A 16,272-nucleotide genomic window follows, 5' to 3' on the forward strand; every position below is an offset into this window, starting at 1 on the left:
TCTTCCACTGTCACCTAATCAGTATATTAACTAAACTATAAACTATACTGAAAATCGAACTGCATTTAAATGCGCCGAATGTCCAAACAAAACAGAACATGACGATGGGAAATCACTGTGGACAGGACATCATTTTATCCATCGGGACTTGGATGTTGAAAAGCCAGTTTTAAAAGAACGAGAGTTAGGTGCCAGTCTGCAGTCAGCTATGGAGGGTTACTCACCTCCGGCAGCACCACCACCTTAGCACCTGCACTGTACTGAGGAGAAATACTGGTAGTACAGGAAGCAGAGGAGGAGACAGAGGGAGATCTTCTTCCAGGAGTTAAATGTATGTGCAAGCCAGGAATGGAGGTGATGACTGGTGTTTATACACCACAATAGGTGGAAGAGTTGGGAGGGGGAGGGAAAAAGGCTTGGATAATATAAGGTAATATAAAATGTCCCTGACCCTATTACACGGTAATAAAGCCCAACATCAGCAGCCGGTCAGAGGTGGGTAAAAGTCACAACACTGGTCAAACATCATGAAGAAACAGGAATTAACGTGATTCAATGAATTGTGCTTAGTATGACCAAGCACATTAACTTACATGGTAAATGAAAGTGAGAGTCCAGTTCAATTTCGGGTTGTATGTAACGAAAGCTATAGTATAGCTATGTAACTGTAGTTATAATGAGTACAATTGTTCATATGTAGGCCACTCAGCTCAGCTGTGATTATTAAGTAATTAATTACAATAGACAGCATGTGACCAGTCAAAGCTGGGAGTCACTACACTGTATGGCGTTGTAATAGGGTCACTGAATATCTGAAATGCAATTGGGGCTCAACCGGCTCCTCCATAGCCTAACAAAAAGTCTCTTAAACACAGTACCAACACAGAAGCTTCACCTTTCAGATTGTGTGTGTTTACATGCTTTCTAATGAGTTGCTGTGCTCTTAGAAAGTCCATCCTTAACCTACACACAGTCTACACACAATGAAAAGAGTCCAGCATCCACAAACTGCAACCAAATCCCTGTTCAATTAACTCCCTCAATTAAAACCAGGAACAGAGTGAGAGTGTAACTGTGGGCAGCAGGAGTGTGTGTTTATAGATACAATATGCATTCCAGTAATGTTGTGGTTATAGAATACTGTATATGGCGATAAACAACCAATCATTTGTGTACCTATACTGTCCTAGCATGTTAGCATGTGTGTGTGTGTGTGTATGGTACAGAAGTACAAAGGGCATGTGTGCTAAGTGGTTTATGCATGCATGTCCGTTTGGCACAGTCCCGTGAGCGCTGTGTGCATATTTTGTTTGTGTTTGATGTGCGTATGCCCACATGCCAGCGTGTTTGTGTGTAAACACAGACGATACTCTCGGCTTTCACAAAATCAACCTTATTACAAAATGCGACAAAACAATGCCAAACAAAAACTCTCCCAAACCAAATATGTGAAAGAACAAGCTGCCCATCTGTCAACAAATGGGGCATGCATGAGTGTGCGTGTGTGTGTGTGTGTGTGTGTGTGTGTGTGTGTGTGCGTGTACAGGAACTCCACATAATGGGCCAGCAGCACGCGCCTCACTCCTCTTATTCCCTTATTTATTTATTTCTGTTAGTTAGTTCCCGCAGAGCACGCAAAATTAATGTCAGCCAGCAGAAAATAGACATAGAAAGCTAAAATTCAGCACTTTCTGGCCAGAGAAGTTATTTATCAAGCTAACAAGGAGGGGGAAGAGGCACCCTGTTCCTGCAGGCCTGCCTGCGAAATATGTGCCATTAAATTTCCAGCTTTGGGTTTTGCAAGCGCGAGAATAAAAGTGAGGGTGTCAGGAAGAGAAAAGGGGGGAGAGAGAAAGAGAGAGAGAGAGAGAAAGAGAGGGAGACAGGGAGGGAGGCTGGGAGGGAGGGATGGAGGGATGGAGGAGAGAGGAATATGGATGCTGCCCTCATCTCAGACACATTTATCCTCAGCGGGCAGAGACGCAGATGAACTGACCGCGGCACACAGGGCCGCTTATTGTGCCTGCACACGCAGAGAGTGTGTGTGTTAGGCTGCAGCAGACTGAGGGACAGGGCTGGGCTACAGGCGCTAAACACAGGCAATACGTCCCTGCAGAACGGCCTTACACATCTCTTACAGCAAGACACGCCTGTTAACACAGAGCACACCATATACACACGCCCGGGTGAAAACAGTTAACCCTGGAATATCTGTCTTACTGTCAGACAGAAAAGCAGGCGACTGGCTTCTAGCCCTTTAGCGGTCATACAAAAATAGATCTCATGAAAAATATAATTTAAAACATAACACTGACTTTCATATACTCCTACTCCTACGTGTTATGAAGTAGAAACTCGCAATGAGTAATTATACAGGCTTATCACAGGCACTGTGATAATGTACTGTGGGCCACAATCAAAATAAAAATGTATTAATGATGCACCATTAATTGTGTCATAGAAAGTGCAAAGTGTTATTATTATTATTATCATTATTATTATTATTATTAAAATTATTTTTAAAAGATTATTCTTATTATTATAGAGATACAACAACAATAAAAAGTAAGTACTAAGAATGGTACATTCTATAAAATGTTAATAATATTGGTAAAAATAAAACAATATTATAGTAATATGTAACATATAAATAATTTATTATACATATAGTAATTATATTATTAAATGTACATACATACTTACACACACATACACACACAGTAGTACACAATAGTTATATAGCATATTTGTTATGTATTTATTAAAAACAGCAAAATGCACAATAACATATCAGATGAATTCCTAAATTAAAGGTATTTACAAATAAAAATATTGATACTGCTTTTGCAGGAGTAACTGTCTCTATTGTGCAGGAAAGGCTTTCTACTAGATTTTGGAGCATTGAGAATTTGAGAATCTGCTTGCATTCAGCAACAAGAGCGTTAGTGAGGTCAGGATGTTGGATGACGATCATCACCCCGCCTCATACCCTAACTCCCCAACTCATCCCAAAAGTACTGGTTGGAGCACCAACCATCATTAACAAGAGAACACAGTCCCACTGCTCCACAGCTCAGCTAGGGGGCTTTATACCACTCTAACCCACACCTGGCATGATGCCAAAAGGTTGTCCCATTCTATTTGGCAGCACTTCTCTACAGGGACTAGATAAGCTGTGTGTGTGTGTGCATTTGCGTCATCTGTGTAAAGTAGCTGAAATCATTCATTAGAAAGGGTGTCCACAAACATTTGGACATATACTCTGTTTATGTATAGTGAAAATCAAATATAGTGTTTTCCTAAGGACTGCAAAGTGCAGTAAATGTATTTGAACAAAAAGATATCAAATGAATTTCTATGACTTTTCTGCATGATTGTCATCTTTGTCATTGGTGGCATGTTTAATGTGGACTTCATAGCCCCTTGTGTGAATACTAATATTGGTTCAGTTATAAACTATGTTGACTTCCCTATAATATGGGGTATTATGCTGGATTAATTAAATACAAGGCGCAATGCTAACAAGCACATGTTGTAGGAAAGACCGGGGGGGGGGTGCATGGGGGTTGGGATGGGTGGGTGTTTGAAGAGAGTGAGAGAGTGAGAGAGAGAGAGAGAGAGAGAGAGAGAGAGAGAGAGAGAGAGAGAGAAAAGGAGGAGAAAGAGCAGAGGGGCTGCCATGGGCTAGAGGAAGAACCGCAGGCTCAGTCTGAGGTGTTTTGAGGAATATGCATGCATAACTTTGATCCATTAGTAGCTAATAAAAAAACAACATACACTTCACAATCTCAGTCTGACCTAAAGTACAATGTGCTACAGAAGTGAATAATCACTGATATTTCTGATATGTATCATTAATTAAAATCTATATTTGTTTGATTGGAAATAGAAAATGCTGAAGACTTCATATGCAATGTGCAGCTCCTAATACGCAGTCTGTGCTTCTGCTATCTTTAGTTCGGCCTTGTGGAAAGGTCCTCATGCTTATTACAGCACGCATGGTCACTGCAGTGCTAATTGAGTAAGTGGTGCTAGAGAGCATATGTGTGTGTGTGTGTGTGTGTTGTGTGACTGAACTGGGCCACAAGCTGTGGAGGATAAGGCCATGATGTGCGGTACCGAGTACCAATATTTTTAACCTTACAGATAGAGCTGGGAGTCTTCAGGATCTAGCTGCTAAAGATAGCCCTGCTCTTGCCTGTCTTTGGTTATAGTTCACAGCTCTCACACACATACAAAAACACACACACACACAGTGGGTGCTACTCCACAGGAAGGCAAGAGCAAGAGCGACTGTGTGCTCTTCCTTTCAGAGAGAGGGAGAGCGAGAAAGAGGGAAGGAGAAAGATGGCATATTGTTTGGAAATAAATCCTGAAAGGTAAAGGTAAAGCCTGTGAAGTACATGTTTGGCTGCAGGAAAACTTCTTACTCCTCCAGGCTCAATTCCAGCTTGTAGAAAAACAACATTTAAACTTCCAACTTTCCAACACTTAACACAGTGCATGACACATAAAGTCAAGTCCTTATTTAAATGGCCCATTTTCCACACGGTTTGTATTTTTTCCCCTTTTTATATTCAAACTTTAAAAGCTTTACTCATCCATACAGCATGTTCACACAATGACAAAAAACACAGTGTATCCAACAAGAACCAAAGTCTTGTACATCTGTTATACAGCGACAGAAAACAGCAGATTTAAACCTGTAAAAAAATATTATTCAACCAGTCAATTTCTGCCAATGGAATGGCGACTGGAGGGCCTGAGGAAAGAGGCTACACATGGACAGAAGATCTCATCAGTAATAATAACCTTCAGGGCTATCATTGGTCATTCACAGATTCGATCCCCAGTGATTTCTCAGCCAGAGAGTAGGAGAGAAGTTATCCACTTGAGGCCGCTCCACCTGACTCCACTTACGGTGCACGCAGTCTCACAAAGAATGCACGGCAGCCATATTAAAAAAGATAATTTCACGAGCATTGGAGTTGCCTAGTATTCTGGGAATTGAGGTGGTTTAGGAGTATTGCTATGGTAACTTCAAACTATTACATTGCCCTTGTCCAATGAAATGTATGTAGAAAATGGTGACGAACGCTGGTTGGATGGGTCCTCTGTGAATTTTTGCCTAGGGCCCCAACAGACTCTAGAATCACCACAGCCAGGGTTGTGCCAATACTATAAATGTTGCCTGATATTGGTATAGATTTTTTAAATTTACATATCAGTCTGTGACATCACAACAATCCTGAATTCCAAATTGGCCATTTTCAGCTTAATTTCCACATAACTGCTAAGGAGTGATTTACGGGAAGTTGTGGAATTTTACAACATTTGCATAAAAGTCCACTTTTATTTAAAAGCAAATGACAAACTGTACTAGTTTTCCATGATATAGGCCTGAACCTATCTCTCTCTGTCTCTCTCCATCTCTCACACACACACGTACGCAATCACGAAGACTTCTCTGTCCCTCACAGCATGCCCTGTCCCCTCTTTGGGTGACCTCAGCACAGTGTCCTGGAGTTACAGTAGGGGAAAAGTGCTGCTGTCTGCAGGAGTATCAGCTCAGCATGTCCAATACTGTCCTATCATATTCATCCTACCCCCTCACGCACTGAGAACACAAGCGCACATACACACACACACACACACACACACAGAACAACATACTCATGTACGTAGAACATCTTAGAATCTTTTCATTGTCTTACACATGCACACACACTTTTCTTTCGTACACACACGCATGTATGTCCAGTGTCCCACACATGCATACATAAACTCTTGCTTCCGCATACACATATGTACACATACAAACTCTCATGTAAACACTCGATCTTACAAATACAAAGACATACCCGTATCATACCCTACATATCTTTCACAATGTACTTGAAGTAGCTCTAGAACTACAATATTTATTATATAACATATAATATTTATATTATAACAAATAATGTAATGTAAAGTTTTTCAATGGAAGTATTCCAAGTCATTTCTATTGGTCCATTCAATATGAAATCTTGTCACAGGTAGAGAACAACTTCCAGATTCACATAACATCGCAAAGTGAAAATCCACAGAAAAGTCTAACACTATAGTCGTGAACATTTATTAATGCATCTAGAAGCACCACGTTAAACAGCATTCCTACACAACCATTTTTATTCAGATCGACAGGGCTGGGTTTTCCTAGTGCATAGATGATTCTCGAAGAGTCAAGTGGCCATCCTATTGAACACTTTTTCTACCAGTTAATATCACCTTTACACTGATGCTTATTGGGAAACTGAGCCAAGACTACTAACTGAATAGCAAGTCCTCAGATTAATAACTGAGTAATAAGCCTGCAGTGTAAACGCAAGAGGTTTTACACACATACACAGTCGTGCATACATACACACTGATAACCTGCATTGACCACGCAGCCTTTAAATAAAGACAGGCCTTCGATCCTGACAGAGACCAGACAGAAGGGCAGTGTGTGTTTCAGTTTCTCTGAGAGTGTAGGAGCCTGCATTACTGCAGTGTTTTATTCATCCACTACCCGGCCTAGACCAGTCCTAGTCTTCACTAAAGCAGCTTTAAGATGCCAGATCCCTTTTAATGGTCACATTAGGGATTTATGTTAAAAGAAACCAGAAGTGTGAGTCATACGTTCCTGTTTCAGTTTGGGTCAACTGCATGGCACTCAGTCGCAGTCTCAGCGACAGACACTACTGAACAAAACCACTCCAAACATGATGCAAGAGCATCTCATTAGCGACCAAAGTGCAGTGCATAATTGTCTTAAACAATTTTGGTAAAAAATACCAAAATCACTTCCCAAACACTGGTGAAAGTATAGTTTACACCTCATATCTCTAAATACTCAAACGTATTCAAAGTCAGTAGTGTGAAATCACGGCACGCTGTATTTCCCATTCAGTGGGCAGCTGACGTCTTTAAAAAGAATAATCAAACACAAGTATGTGTGTGAGAGGGCTTAAAATGCGTGTGCTGCAGGTCCTATCTTTTACAGAATTTTTCAAATTGCGGAATTATTTCATTTTGAGAAATCTGGTAAATTCCAGTTTCAGTGGGACATTCACTGGCTTCAGCACAATGATAAGGTGAAAATAGTAAGGCACTGATTAAAGTGAAATGACCAGACAGATCATTGGGCAGCCTTTCTGAGCTAGAAATCTGGATGGATGAAATACTGGAGAAATGTATAGCTGGTACCTCAGACTGCAGGGGTAGAGAGCAGGAGCACACATCATATCACAGGTGCAGGAATTTTCTTGAAGACCTGCCACGGAAAAACAAGACAGACAGAGAGAGAATAAAATATCACTTAATGCATCAAATACACTGTAGCTTACATTATATTATAAATGATATTAAAAAATAATTTTAAATACAACAAAAACACTTGTGTTTCAATTATTGATATAATTTTTATATAATTTGATACAACTGCTATCATTGTATTGACTACCATTGTAGACAGACAGATAGATAGATAGATAGATAGATAGATAGATAGATAGATAGATAGATAGATAGATAGATAGATAGATAGATAGATAGAACCAAATACAACAAAACAATTCAAGGTAAATGAATAAAACAAGAACACCTGATGAAGTGCCTAAATGTCTTCTGAAACCTATTTAGACTTACAGATATCTATTAACACTTCACAATCAGGCCTATCTGATTGTTCAACATCTAGACATCTAGAACATCTAGAAAGAAAGAAGCCAACACCCATCCCACCCAAATTCCACTCTACTGCAGTAGTCCAGCATTAGTAACCTCTGACTTCACACTCTGAGCTCACAGTGTTGGGACAGCGTGCCCTTTTACGCTGACCTGACACCAGTGTTTTAGATTCAACGCTAATGTTAAGTTATACGTGTTTGTGAATGTGTGTAATTTCTGATGAGCTGTTTGCCATCAGCTGAAATCTGAACACAGAACACAAAATTCTACTAAGGCCTGGACCAACTTAAGCCAATCTGCTCTGGCGAGATGATCTGGCACTGTTTCAATTCGGTAAGAATTCTCACCGGTCAAAGACAAGCAGTGCTCAGGCTGAACGACTTGTTAGACGCCTTCATTATGCAGTGAATATTTCCACCGCGTCCTGTGTGTGAGGAACACGCAGAGCTATTATGACAGTAAACAAGGCCACGGGAGAGAAATTTAGCTCAGAATGACACAAACGATTGCTGGTTGGCTCTGCAGCGCCTGCTCTTCTTGCCGCGCAGAACTGGCTGCTGTCACTAACATTTTCTGACTCCTACGAATTCCACAAACCGCTTCGTCTGCTTGGTGTGCCCAGCTCTTTAGATATTTTACTAAGCCATGCATTCAGAAACAACAACTGCACAGAGCAGGTTCACCATTTAGTGCGAGTGAGAGCGTGCTAGTGATAGGAGAGGGGCTCTGAGCTGGGTCAGGTTTACACATTCTCCTCACTGCTCTGCTCTGGGCCACAGGGCGTGACATCACTCGCACGGGTCAAGCTCCCAGAAAGAAGAAAGAGAGGCGAGGAGGAGAGAAGAAAAGAAAGACCCTGGAAGTGTTGTACTGTGGGGTCACCTTGCTTGGCTGAGAGATCAATGTCTCTTTGACTGGCTGGCTAAGGAGAAGACGGGGCAAGAGAGGGACAGACAGAGAGAGAGGAGAAAAGAGAGAGAGAGCCAGAGAGACTATGAATGCTGCTAAGATACCTTGCCAGTAAATCACCTTGCCGGCTTCATTGAGATGCAGGTATAACACAGACTGGGCGCTAGGCCAGCTTTTGCACTACAAATGTTACACATGCACAAACATTCACATATACACAAAAATGCATACACATACACACACACATACGTATGTACTGCTATTGTCCACCACATACTACAGAATTGACATAATTCCTAAATTCATTCATTCCAAAGCTGCACATTTAGCTTAGTCTATTTTCCACCTTTATGAAAGCTTATCCCGTCCAATCAAATACAAAAGGAACAATATCTGGCTATATCTTTGTGTTTATCAAAGCAATTATGATCAATAAATCAATCATCACATTTATCTGTAGTTCAGCTCAGTTCTTTCTGAGCACACCAGTATCACACACCATAGTTTGCCATAGTCTCACAGGTAGAATACACCAACATACTAATACACACTCCTACAGTGCACAAGCTCACACACACATAATACGCAGGAGTTTGTCTTGCACCCCCTCACCATCCCCAGCCGCTCCCTCAAGCAATCACAGTCCTGGCTGAAACACACATCTTCAGGATATAAACACGACATCTTTAGAAATACTGCAGAAGGCCCCGTGCTGGGGGGAGAAAAAGTTAAATTATTAGCTTTTCAAATAAATGCCCTATAACTCAGCTTTGCGGAGCGCGAGCTGTGTCGAGGTGAAGGGGGGTGGGGAGCAGCAGGCATGTCGGCGGATGATGGACACACCGCAGCGGGGACATAAACTCTCCCCCGTTAAATCACTTTAAATGGAAATGTTTAGTGGCAGAGATGCAGATGAGCCTGAACTGCCGGCTGCAGAGATTGTCTTTCGGGTTTCAGAGTCGCTGAATGGAAGCGCTCTCCCTAATGTCCCCTTGACTGGCCAGGCTGCTGTGAGTAATCCAGCACAGTGAACACAGACGGCCAGAATGGCTGTGGGAGAAGCAGAGGACCAGAGCTAAACTGTCTGAAATTGCACTCTATGGTCATAGCCACTGATAAAAAAAAAACAACCAAAGGTGAGGAAGACATGATGAAGAACATTACATTCAAAATCTTGGAACACACTGTCTGCCCAGTGCTTTCTATATCATGGCAATCCTTCCTTACACATCTAAGTCACAGTCTAAATGTCTCCTTCATTGAGAGAAAGGAAAAAAAAAGTCTTCTTCGCCCTAGCATTGATTCCAACAGAGGCCCTCTCTGATATGATTACAGATAATATCGTTTAACTTAATGCATGTAGATGATTCAAATGCCAATATGCATGAGGGGAACTGTGATTTCTCATTGTTGGCCTTTGATGCGAAAGACCGATATGGTGACAGAAGACAACTATATTATCAGTATTAACCTAATCACAGCTACCCCGTGGCCAATGATCAGGGCACATACGGTGTCAATATTTAACTTCTGATTGAATTAAGCAGAATGCAATCCTGAGTGTACGCAATTTGCAACCAGCCTGTGTTGGTGTGCATGTGTGTGTGTAGGTATGTATGCTTGGTATATAAATACATATTATATTTACATCACTGGGTCTGGAGCTCAAACTAAAAAAAAATTACAACTGCATTTAAATGCATATCAACACATATCGTCACTGTCACACAATACCCTGGTATCACCAATACAGCAACTTTCCAGGAGAAGGCAAAAACCTCCTTAACTTTTAATGGAAGTCAATGTAAAAAGATTCTACTCCAAGTCATTTTGGAGCTTTTCTATTGCTCAAGTCACCATGACATTTTAAGACAGTGTAAAGGACCGCTGCTAGATTCGCAATATGTCAAAACGGCAAAACTGAGAAGGTTTTTGCATAACAGTGAAAATAAATATATTAGTAGCATTTGAAACAATATAATGGAATTGATGGGGACATCGTGTAGCTTACACCTTCACAAATCATCCTCTCTGCTGAAGACTACCTTACATTACAAGGTTTGATTAAAATGATAAAATCACAGTCCCGGCTGCAACATACCAAAGGTGCCATAAGTGTGCTGTAACCTGCATAAACACCTGCATGCCATGAAATCCCACCTGACTTCTAGTGTTTTAGTCATCAGAGCATGCATGTCAATCCCTATAATTAAATGGTAATTAATATGATGTCATCAAACCTGAAAACCAGAAGATCACAAGCACTGCTGAACTGTTGTGCCCAACCGACACAAAGCCAGGAAGATGTGCACGCTACACTCCTACAATCCAACACTCCTGTAATTAAACAGCACTGCATATTGACCTCGTCAGGTGGAAAACCCATAAATTACAGCATACAAGCCCTACTCAAAGGCAGTCTATGCCCAGCTGTGGAAGATGGCCAATAATTCATCATTTTAAAGCAGCAAAAACAAGGTCTTTTCTCTGCTATTAATCACACAGGAAATCATTGCATTTTCCACAGGGTAGAGACTACTGCGCCCAAACGCACACCAAACACGCAGCAGAGAGCTGATCCCCACAGCACAGAGAGCTTTCACAGATTAGTCCTACACTTCTACTCACCCTTTACTGCAGACACTCTGTTTACCCATCAAAGAGATGGAGAGAGAGAGAGACAGAGACAGAGACAGAGAGAGAGAGAGAGAGAGAGAGAGAGAGAGAGATGTGAGTGTTTGTGCTATAAATATAGTAATATTTCACCATGATCAATCCAACAACAGGTAAAAAGTTAAATATTCTTCTAAAGATTATTTTTACAGTGACTAATCATGAAGAGCTTTGGGAAACGTTGAATAAAAAACACAAATGCAAAAACAGGTATTACAGTGTATAGCAAACGCACTTGGGCTTCACTGTCTTTGACTCATAAATGCTGTCAAATAAAATAAATGGAGCTGAATGAAATATCATTTCAGAGTGTTGAAGTATTATATGCCACTGTATTGTATGCGAATACGTGTATAAATGAATTCAATGTGAGTTGTTGATTATATTGCAATAAGACGGTAGTTCGTTTGATTGAATGCGTTATGGAAAAATCGAATCTCCAAAAACAGCGACAATTCATTTTTACGAGCCTGTATATACTGTGATTAATTCACGTTCATACGATGAGAAAAACATAAAAAAAAAAAAAACATATTTAAGTTTGTCAGTTTGTTTTTAATAAAAAAAATAAACGTTGTTTTGGTTTATTTCGGAATATCTCTCTAAAACTGTTCACGCTCGGTTCATCCTCTTCTTTAGAGGAACATCGCGAAAATATCTACAAGCTCATTTTGTTAAAATTTCGGGGATTGTCTTCAGAATTAAAACTTTTATATGTTTGTTCTGAATGAACTGCGACACTCAACAGGTTTATATGGGGGTTCAGAATGAATTATTAACCGCGGAGAGCGAAGGGCAGCGGGGTGTTTAGATAAGAAGAGCTCAGACGCCCTGGCTATTCAAACTCCTCATTAGACAAAACTACTGTTTTAAGATTAAATCATCGTTAGTTCTCGTCTAAAGGATCATCCCTGCTTTTTGGAGAACAACCTCTAGAAGAAGGCCTATTGTTGATTTAAAAATGACCTGACCCTCAAAATACATGTTTAATTAGATTGCATGGGGTAAAATACATTTTACGTGACATTTTATTATGAGTTTTTATTATTATTATATATATATTTTTTTTGCTTTTGAGGTATTTAAACTTCCCGAACGTCACGAACATCTTAAACAGTGAATGCATCGTCACTCATTAGCATATTACTATTAGCCTGTAAACTAATATATTTCAGTAACATTAAACTGTCCTGCGGCAACAAGTCAGTTTCTCCAACAACCTCGATTTATTCCATTCAAATGAGAAGGACAAAATTAAGGCCTAATCACTATAATATTTGACTTCGTTATTTTCCTTATTTTTGTCCTCACAAGTTTACCTCACAAGTCACTCTCTGAAGCCTTTTACCTAGCCTGCTAAAATCGTCTACAATGTGCTGCGTATTGGCACAGGAAGTGGTTTATAATGAATAATAATAAAAACAAGAGAAATAGACAGAGAAGGAATAAGAGACCAGAAGAACCGTTTTTATAATTAGAAATTTATTGAGGAACTATATTTGGCGAGGTTGGGGTTTAAAAGGCTCCAGTCAGTAGCTGCCAAACGAATCAACACCAAAACACAACAGGGCTACAAAATGGCTCCTGACTAGCGAGGAGTTTATAAGCTGGTTTCGGTAAATTTCCTCAATATTAACAGTGTTCATCTGTCCATATGCGTGGTCTACAGCGGGTAAATGTGAAAGGCAGTTCAAGAGACCGTGATGTTTCAGTACACTCTAAGGTACACATGTGTGAAAGCGCTGGGCTAATTAGCTGCATGCCTAAATGAAGGTGTTTTTGTAGCTAGACAGCATCTCTCTGATTAATGATATAAACTAGACAAACAGCAGCTTTGATGCAGTGAACTTGAATCCAGGTCAAATTTACAAGACCTGAACAGTGATCATTTAGCATGAGCTCAGACCTGTACCTTGACCATTTTAACACACTGAAGAACTAGTTCACACACAACAAAAGCCGGTGCCTCGCAGGGTGAAATTACAGCTGGGTGTAAGAACACACTTCCAGCAACGCAAGACTTTCTTCACACCAGAGAACAAGAAGACCAAACATTCGCCGTAAATACAGTCTTTTAGCCGTTTTCAACACAGTCAATCCGGCATGGAAACTTGCACCAACTCAGGTACATGACTGAAGACAAGCATGGAGACAAGTGTGGAGCTTGACAGGAAGGTGGGGGGGGGTATGGGTGTCACTTTTTTGTTCAGAGTCCCAAAAAAGTGGTGGACAGACCACACGATGAAGAATGAAAGCAAAGCCGGAGACAACTCCGAAAAGTTCATTCAAAGAAAACAAACCCTGTCAACCAGCACGACCAGCGTGTGGGAACGGTTACATAGGATCTATCGTTAATAATTTACACGATTTAACACATTTGTACAAGACATACAAAATGGAAGAGAATGTGAAAGAGCAGGTGGTGATGTCTCGTTCGCTAAGAAGGCATAAATAAACCCGTTCTGCCATTTTTAAGCGTTTGTAACTCTTTCAAAACTGCTTTCATATAAATGTGATGCATGCGTGAGGAAAGTTTCGGGCGCGCATGCGCAGAGTGGTCCTTGTCAACGCGTCTCTGTCAAGCCGAAGCTCGTAAACCCCCAGACAGACAGAAAAGCACACACGTTATGGGGTGAAAGGACGAAAAAAAAAAAAAAACATAAATGACACGAGAGTCGTTGATGAAAACTTAGGAAAAAGGTCTGAAGTTTGATTCCTCTATTAAATCATTCTAAAACCTGAGGCTGACCCCCATTCTCCGGACCTTGAAAAAAAAAACTAAGCAAGTCTCTTGTCAAATGTGGCTCTCCTCTCACATCTCACATCTAAAAAAAAAATTAAAAAAAAAAAAAAAAAAAAAAAGCTCATAAAACTTGCGGTGTTGGACTCGTTTCCCTCGTTTCTAAACAAGTGCTGCAACAAAAAAACACAAACAAACAAAAAAACTCACATGAAAAACTCTGGAGAGGAAGGGTTGTTGTCGCTGCTCGAGCCGTTTTCTCGGAAGCCGTTACCGACGAGCTTCTCGTACTTCTCCTTGTAGGCGTCCCTCTCCCGGACCAGCCTGGAGATCTCCTGCTTGAGGTGCTCCACCTGCTGCAGCAGCTGCGTCTTCTCGCCCTCCAGCACGTGCCGTTGCTGCACGCGCTTGAAGCGGCACGACTGCGCGTAGCCGCGGTTCTTCAGCGTCCTGCGCTTCTGCTTCAGCCGGATCACCTCCTCCTTGCTGACGCCGCGCAGCTGCCGGTTCAGCTCGCGCACCGACATAGTCACGAGCTGCTCGTCGGAGAAGCGGTCGTCCAGGCGCGCGTGCTGCAGGCTCCCCGCCGAGCCCCCGCCGCCGACTCCTCCGCCGCCCCCGCCGCTGGGCACGCCGGGCGCCGTGGCGCCGTTGTGGTGATGGTGGTGGTGGTGGTGGTGGCCCGTGGGGTGGTGGTGGTGATGGTGGTGGTGGTGCGGCGCGCCGTTCTGCGCCGCCGCGGCCGCGATCACGGCGGAAACGACGGCGGCCGCCGAGCCCATCTCCTCGCCGGCCACGGCGCCCCCGGGTCCCGCCGCGCCGCCGAACTGCTGCCCGCGGGCATAGCCGTCGAAGGTCTGCAGCTGGTGGCTGCTGCTGATCAGCGCCTCTACGGCGTCCTCGGGGCTGAAGCCCAGCGCCTCCGGGTTGAGCTGCTGCTGGTAGCCCGTCATCCAGTAGAAGTCCTCCAGGTGCGTCTTCTGCTCGCTCCCGGAGCCCGGGCTGGGCGCCGAGAAGCTGGGGGAAGGGGGAACCGAGCTGCAAGGCGTGCTCATCGGCGTAGAAGACACGGATCCCCCGGCGACTGGGCGGCTGCACTGGCTGATGCTGCGATCGGGCTCCACCGGCTCCTTTTTCACTTCAAACTTCATCAGATCGAAGTCATTAACATATTCCATGGCCAGGGGACTGGTGGGCAGGTCGGAGTTGCTCATTGCCAGTTCTGATGCCATCCTTTTGCTGTTGACAGTCCTCCAAAGGGGGTGAAGAGCAGCTGTCAGACTGGTCGGGTTCGAGACAGTGTGAGCCAGCTTGATTTCTTTATTTAATTCTTCAAAACCGAGAGAGGAAGAGGTAAAAAAAAAAAAGACTGCGGATTTGTGTTATAAACGAGCAGCCTGGTTGGGGTGTTTTGTCGTCTCTCCCGTCTCTCCTCTCTCAGCACGCGGGTCTCGGCGCGTCTGAATAGGAAACATTTAACACTTCATGGCTTCGCTTTTTTCTTGCTTTCTTTTTTTCTACAACAATTGCGTAAAACTGAGGAGGTTAACGTGCATGTGACTGGCAAATTGTTGCTTTTGCTGGAGAAAAAAAGAGCACTCCGGGCGTGTAGTGGAGTTTTTAAAGGATCGCCCAGCAGACGAGTATAAAAGCAATGCTGAGTTTTATAGCCGCCCTGACGTCACGTTTGAAATAGGAATTGGACTGGGACTCGCAGCCAATGGGAGCGCTCCATCTGAGAGCTAATTTACATATTAGAGAAGAATCAAAAGTTTTTCCTCAACTGTTTGTCCGGACTTAGAACCGAGCTCGCGCTTTTAACTCTTTAACATCAGTTTAACGATACACTACTGATCTCATTCAAGAAACCTGGCTTGCAGCTCCTTTATACTGTTTGATGGTCCGTTGCAGGAAGGCATGTGTGGGCTGAAACACCACGTTAACGTCATATAGTCTAGACTAGATTTCATGGTCGAATGACAATTTTCTTGGCTAAGAAACACACTTGTTTTGTGAGATCTTAACGTGACGGACAACATCGCTTCCAGGTCTACCCGCTAACTCGCCGATACACCAAAAAAGTGTTAGTATCGTAATGACAGAAAAACGTAAATGTCTGAAATCAGAGTCTAAATGAAACACTTTGACGAGAGGTGTCGCCTTTAAGAGGGAGATATAAGCTCAGAAAATATTCAAACGAATGCTCGGTGGTGAGACTATGTGGTACTGTGTCGTTTTTG

The 16,272-nt window shown here is 42.4% G+C and overlaps 1 protein-coding gene across 2 annotated transcripts in view; it reads right to left on the reverse strand.

The window, feature by feature from the left end:
• The window catches only part of mafb (MAF bZIP transcription factor b), an 83,267-nt gene extending 67,611 nt beyond the window's left edge, over positions 1 to 15,656 (reverse strand). The window contains exons 1-2 of one of the 2 annotated variants that reach the window (XM_072671846.1): positions 14,243 to 15,656; positions 7,228 to 7,294 (exon numbers count right to left, since the gene is read on the reverse strand). In XM_072671846.1, coding sequence (XP_072527947.1) covers positions 7,267 to 7,294; positions 14,243 to 15,264 — 1,050 coding nt within the window. In that variant the 5' untranslated portion in view covers positions 15,265 to 15,656 and the 3' untranslated portion in view covers positions 7,228 to 7,266. Of the gene's footprint in view, positions 1 to 7,227; positions 7,295 to 14,013; positions 14,057 to 14,242 lie in introns of those variants that run through there. The other variant, XM_072671847.1, reaches the window with a different exon arrangement.
• Between the last annotated feature and the right edge of the window lie 616 nt (positions 15,657 to 16,272).

Source organism: Salminus brasiliensis, chromosome 2 (assembly GCF_030463535.1).
Source record: "Salminus brasiliensis chromosome 2, fSalBra1.hap2, whole genome shotgun sequence".
Lineage (NCBI taxonomy): Eukaryota > Metazoa > Chordata > Actinopteri > Characiformes > Bryconidae > Salminus > Salminus brasiliensis.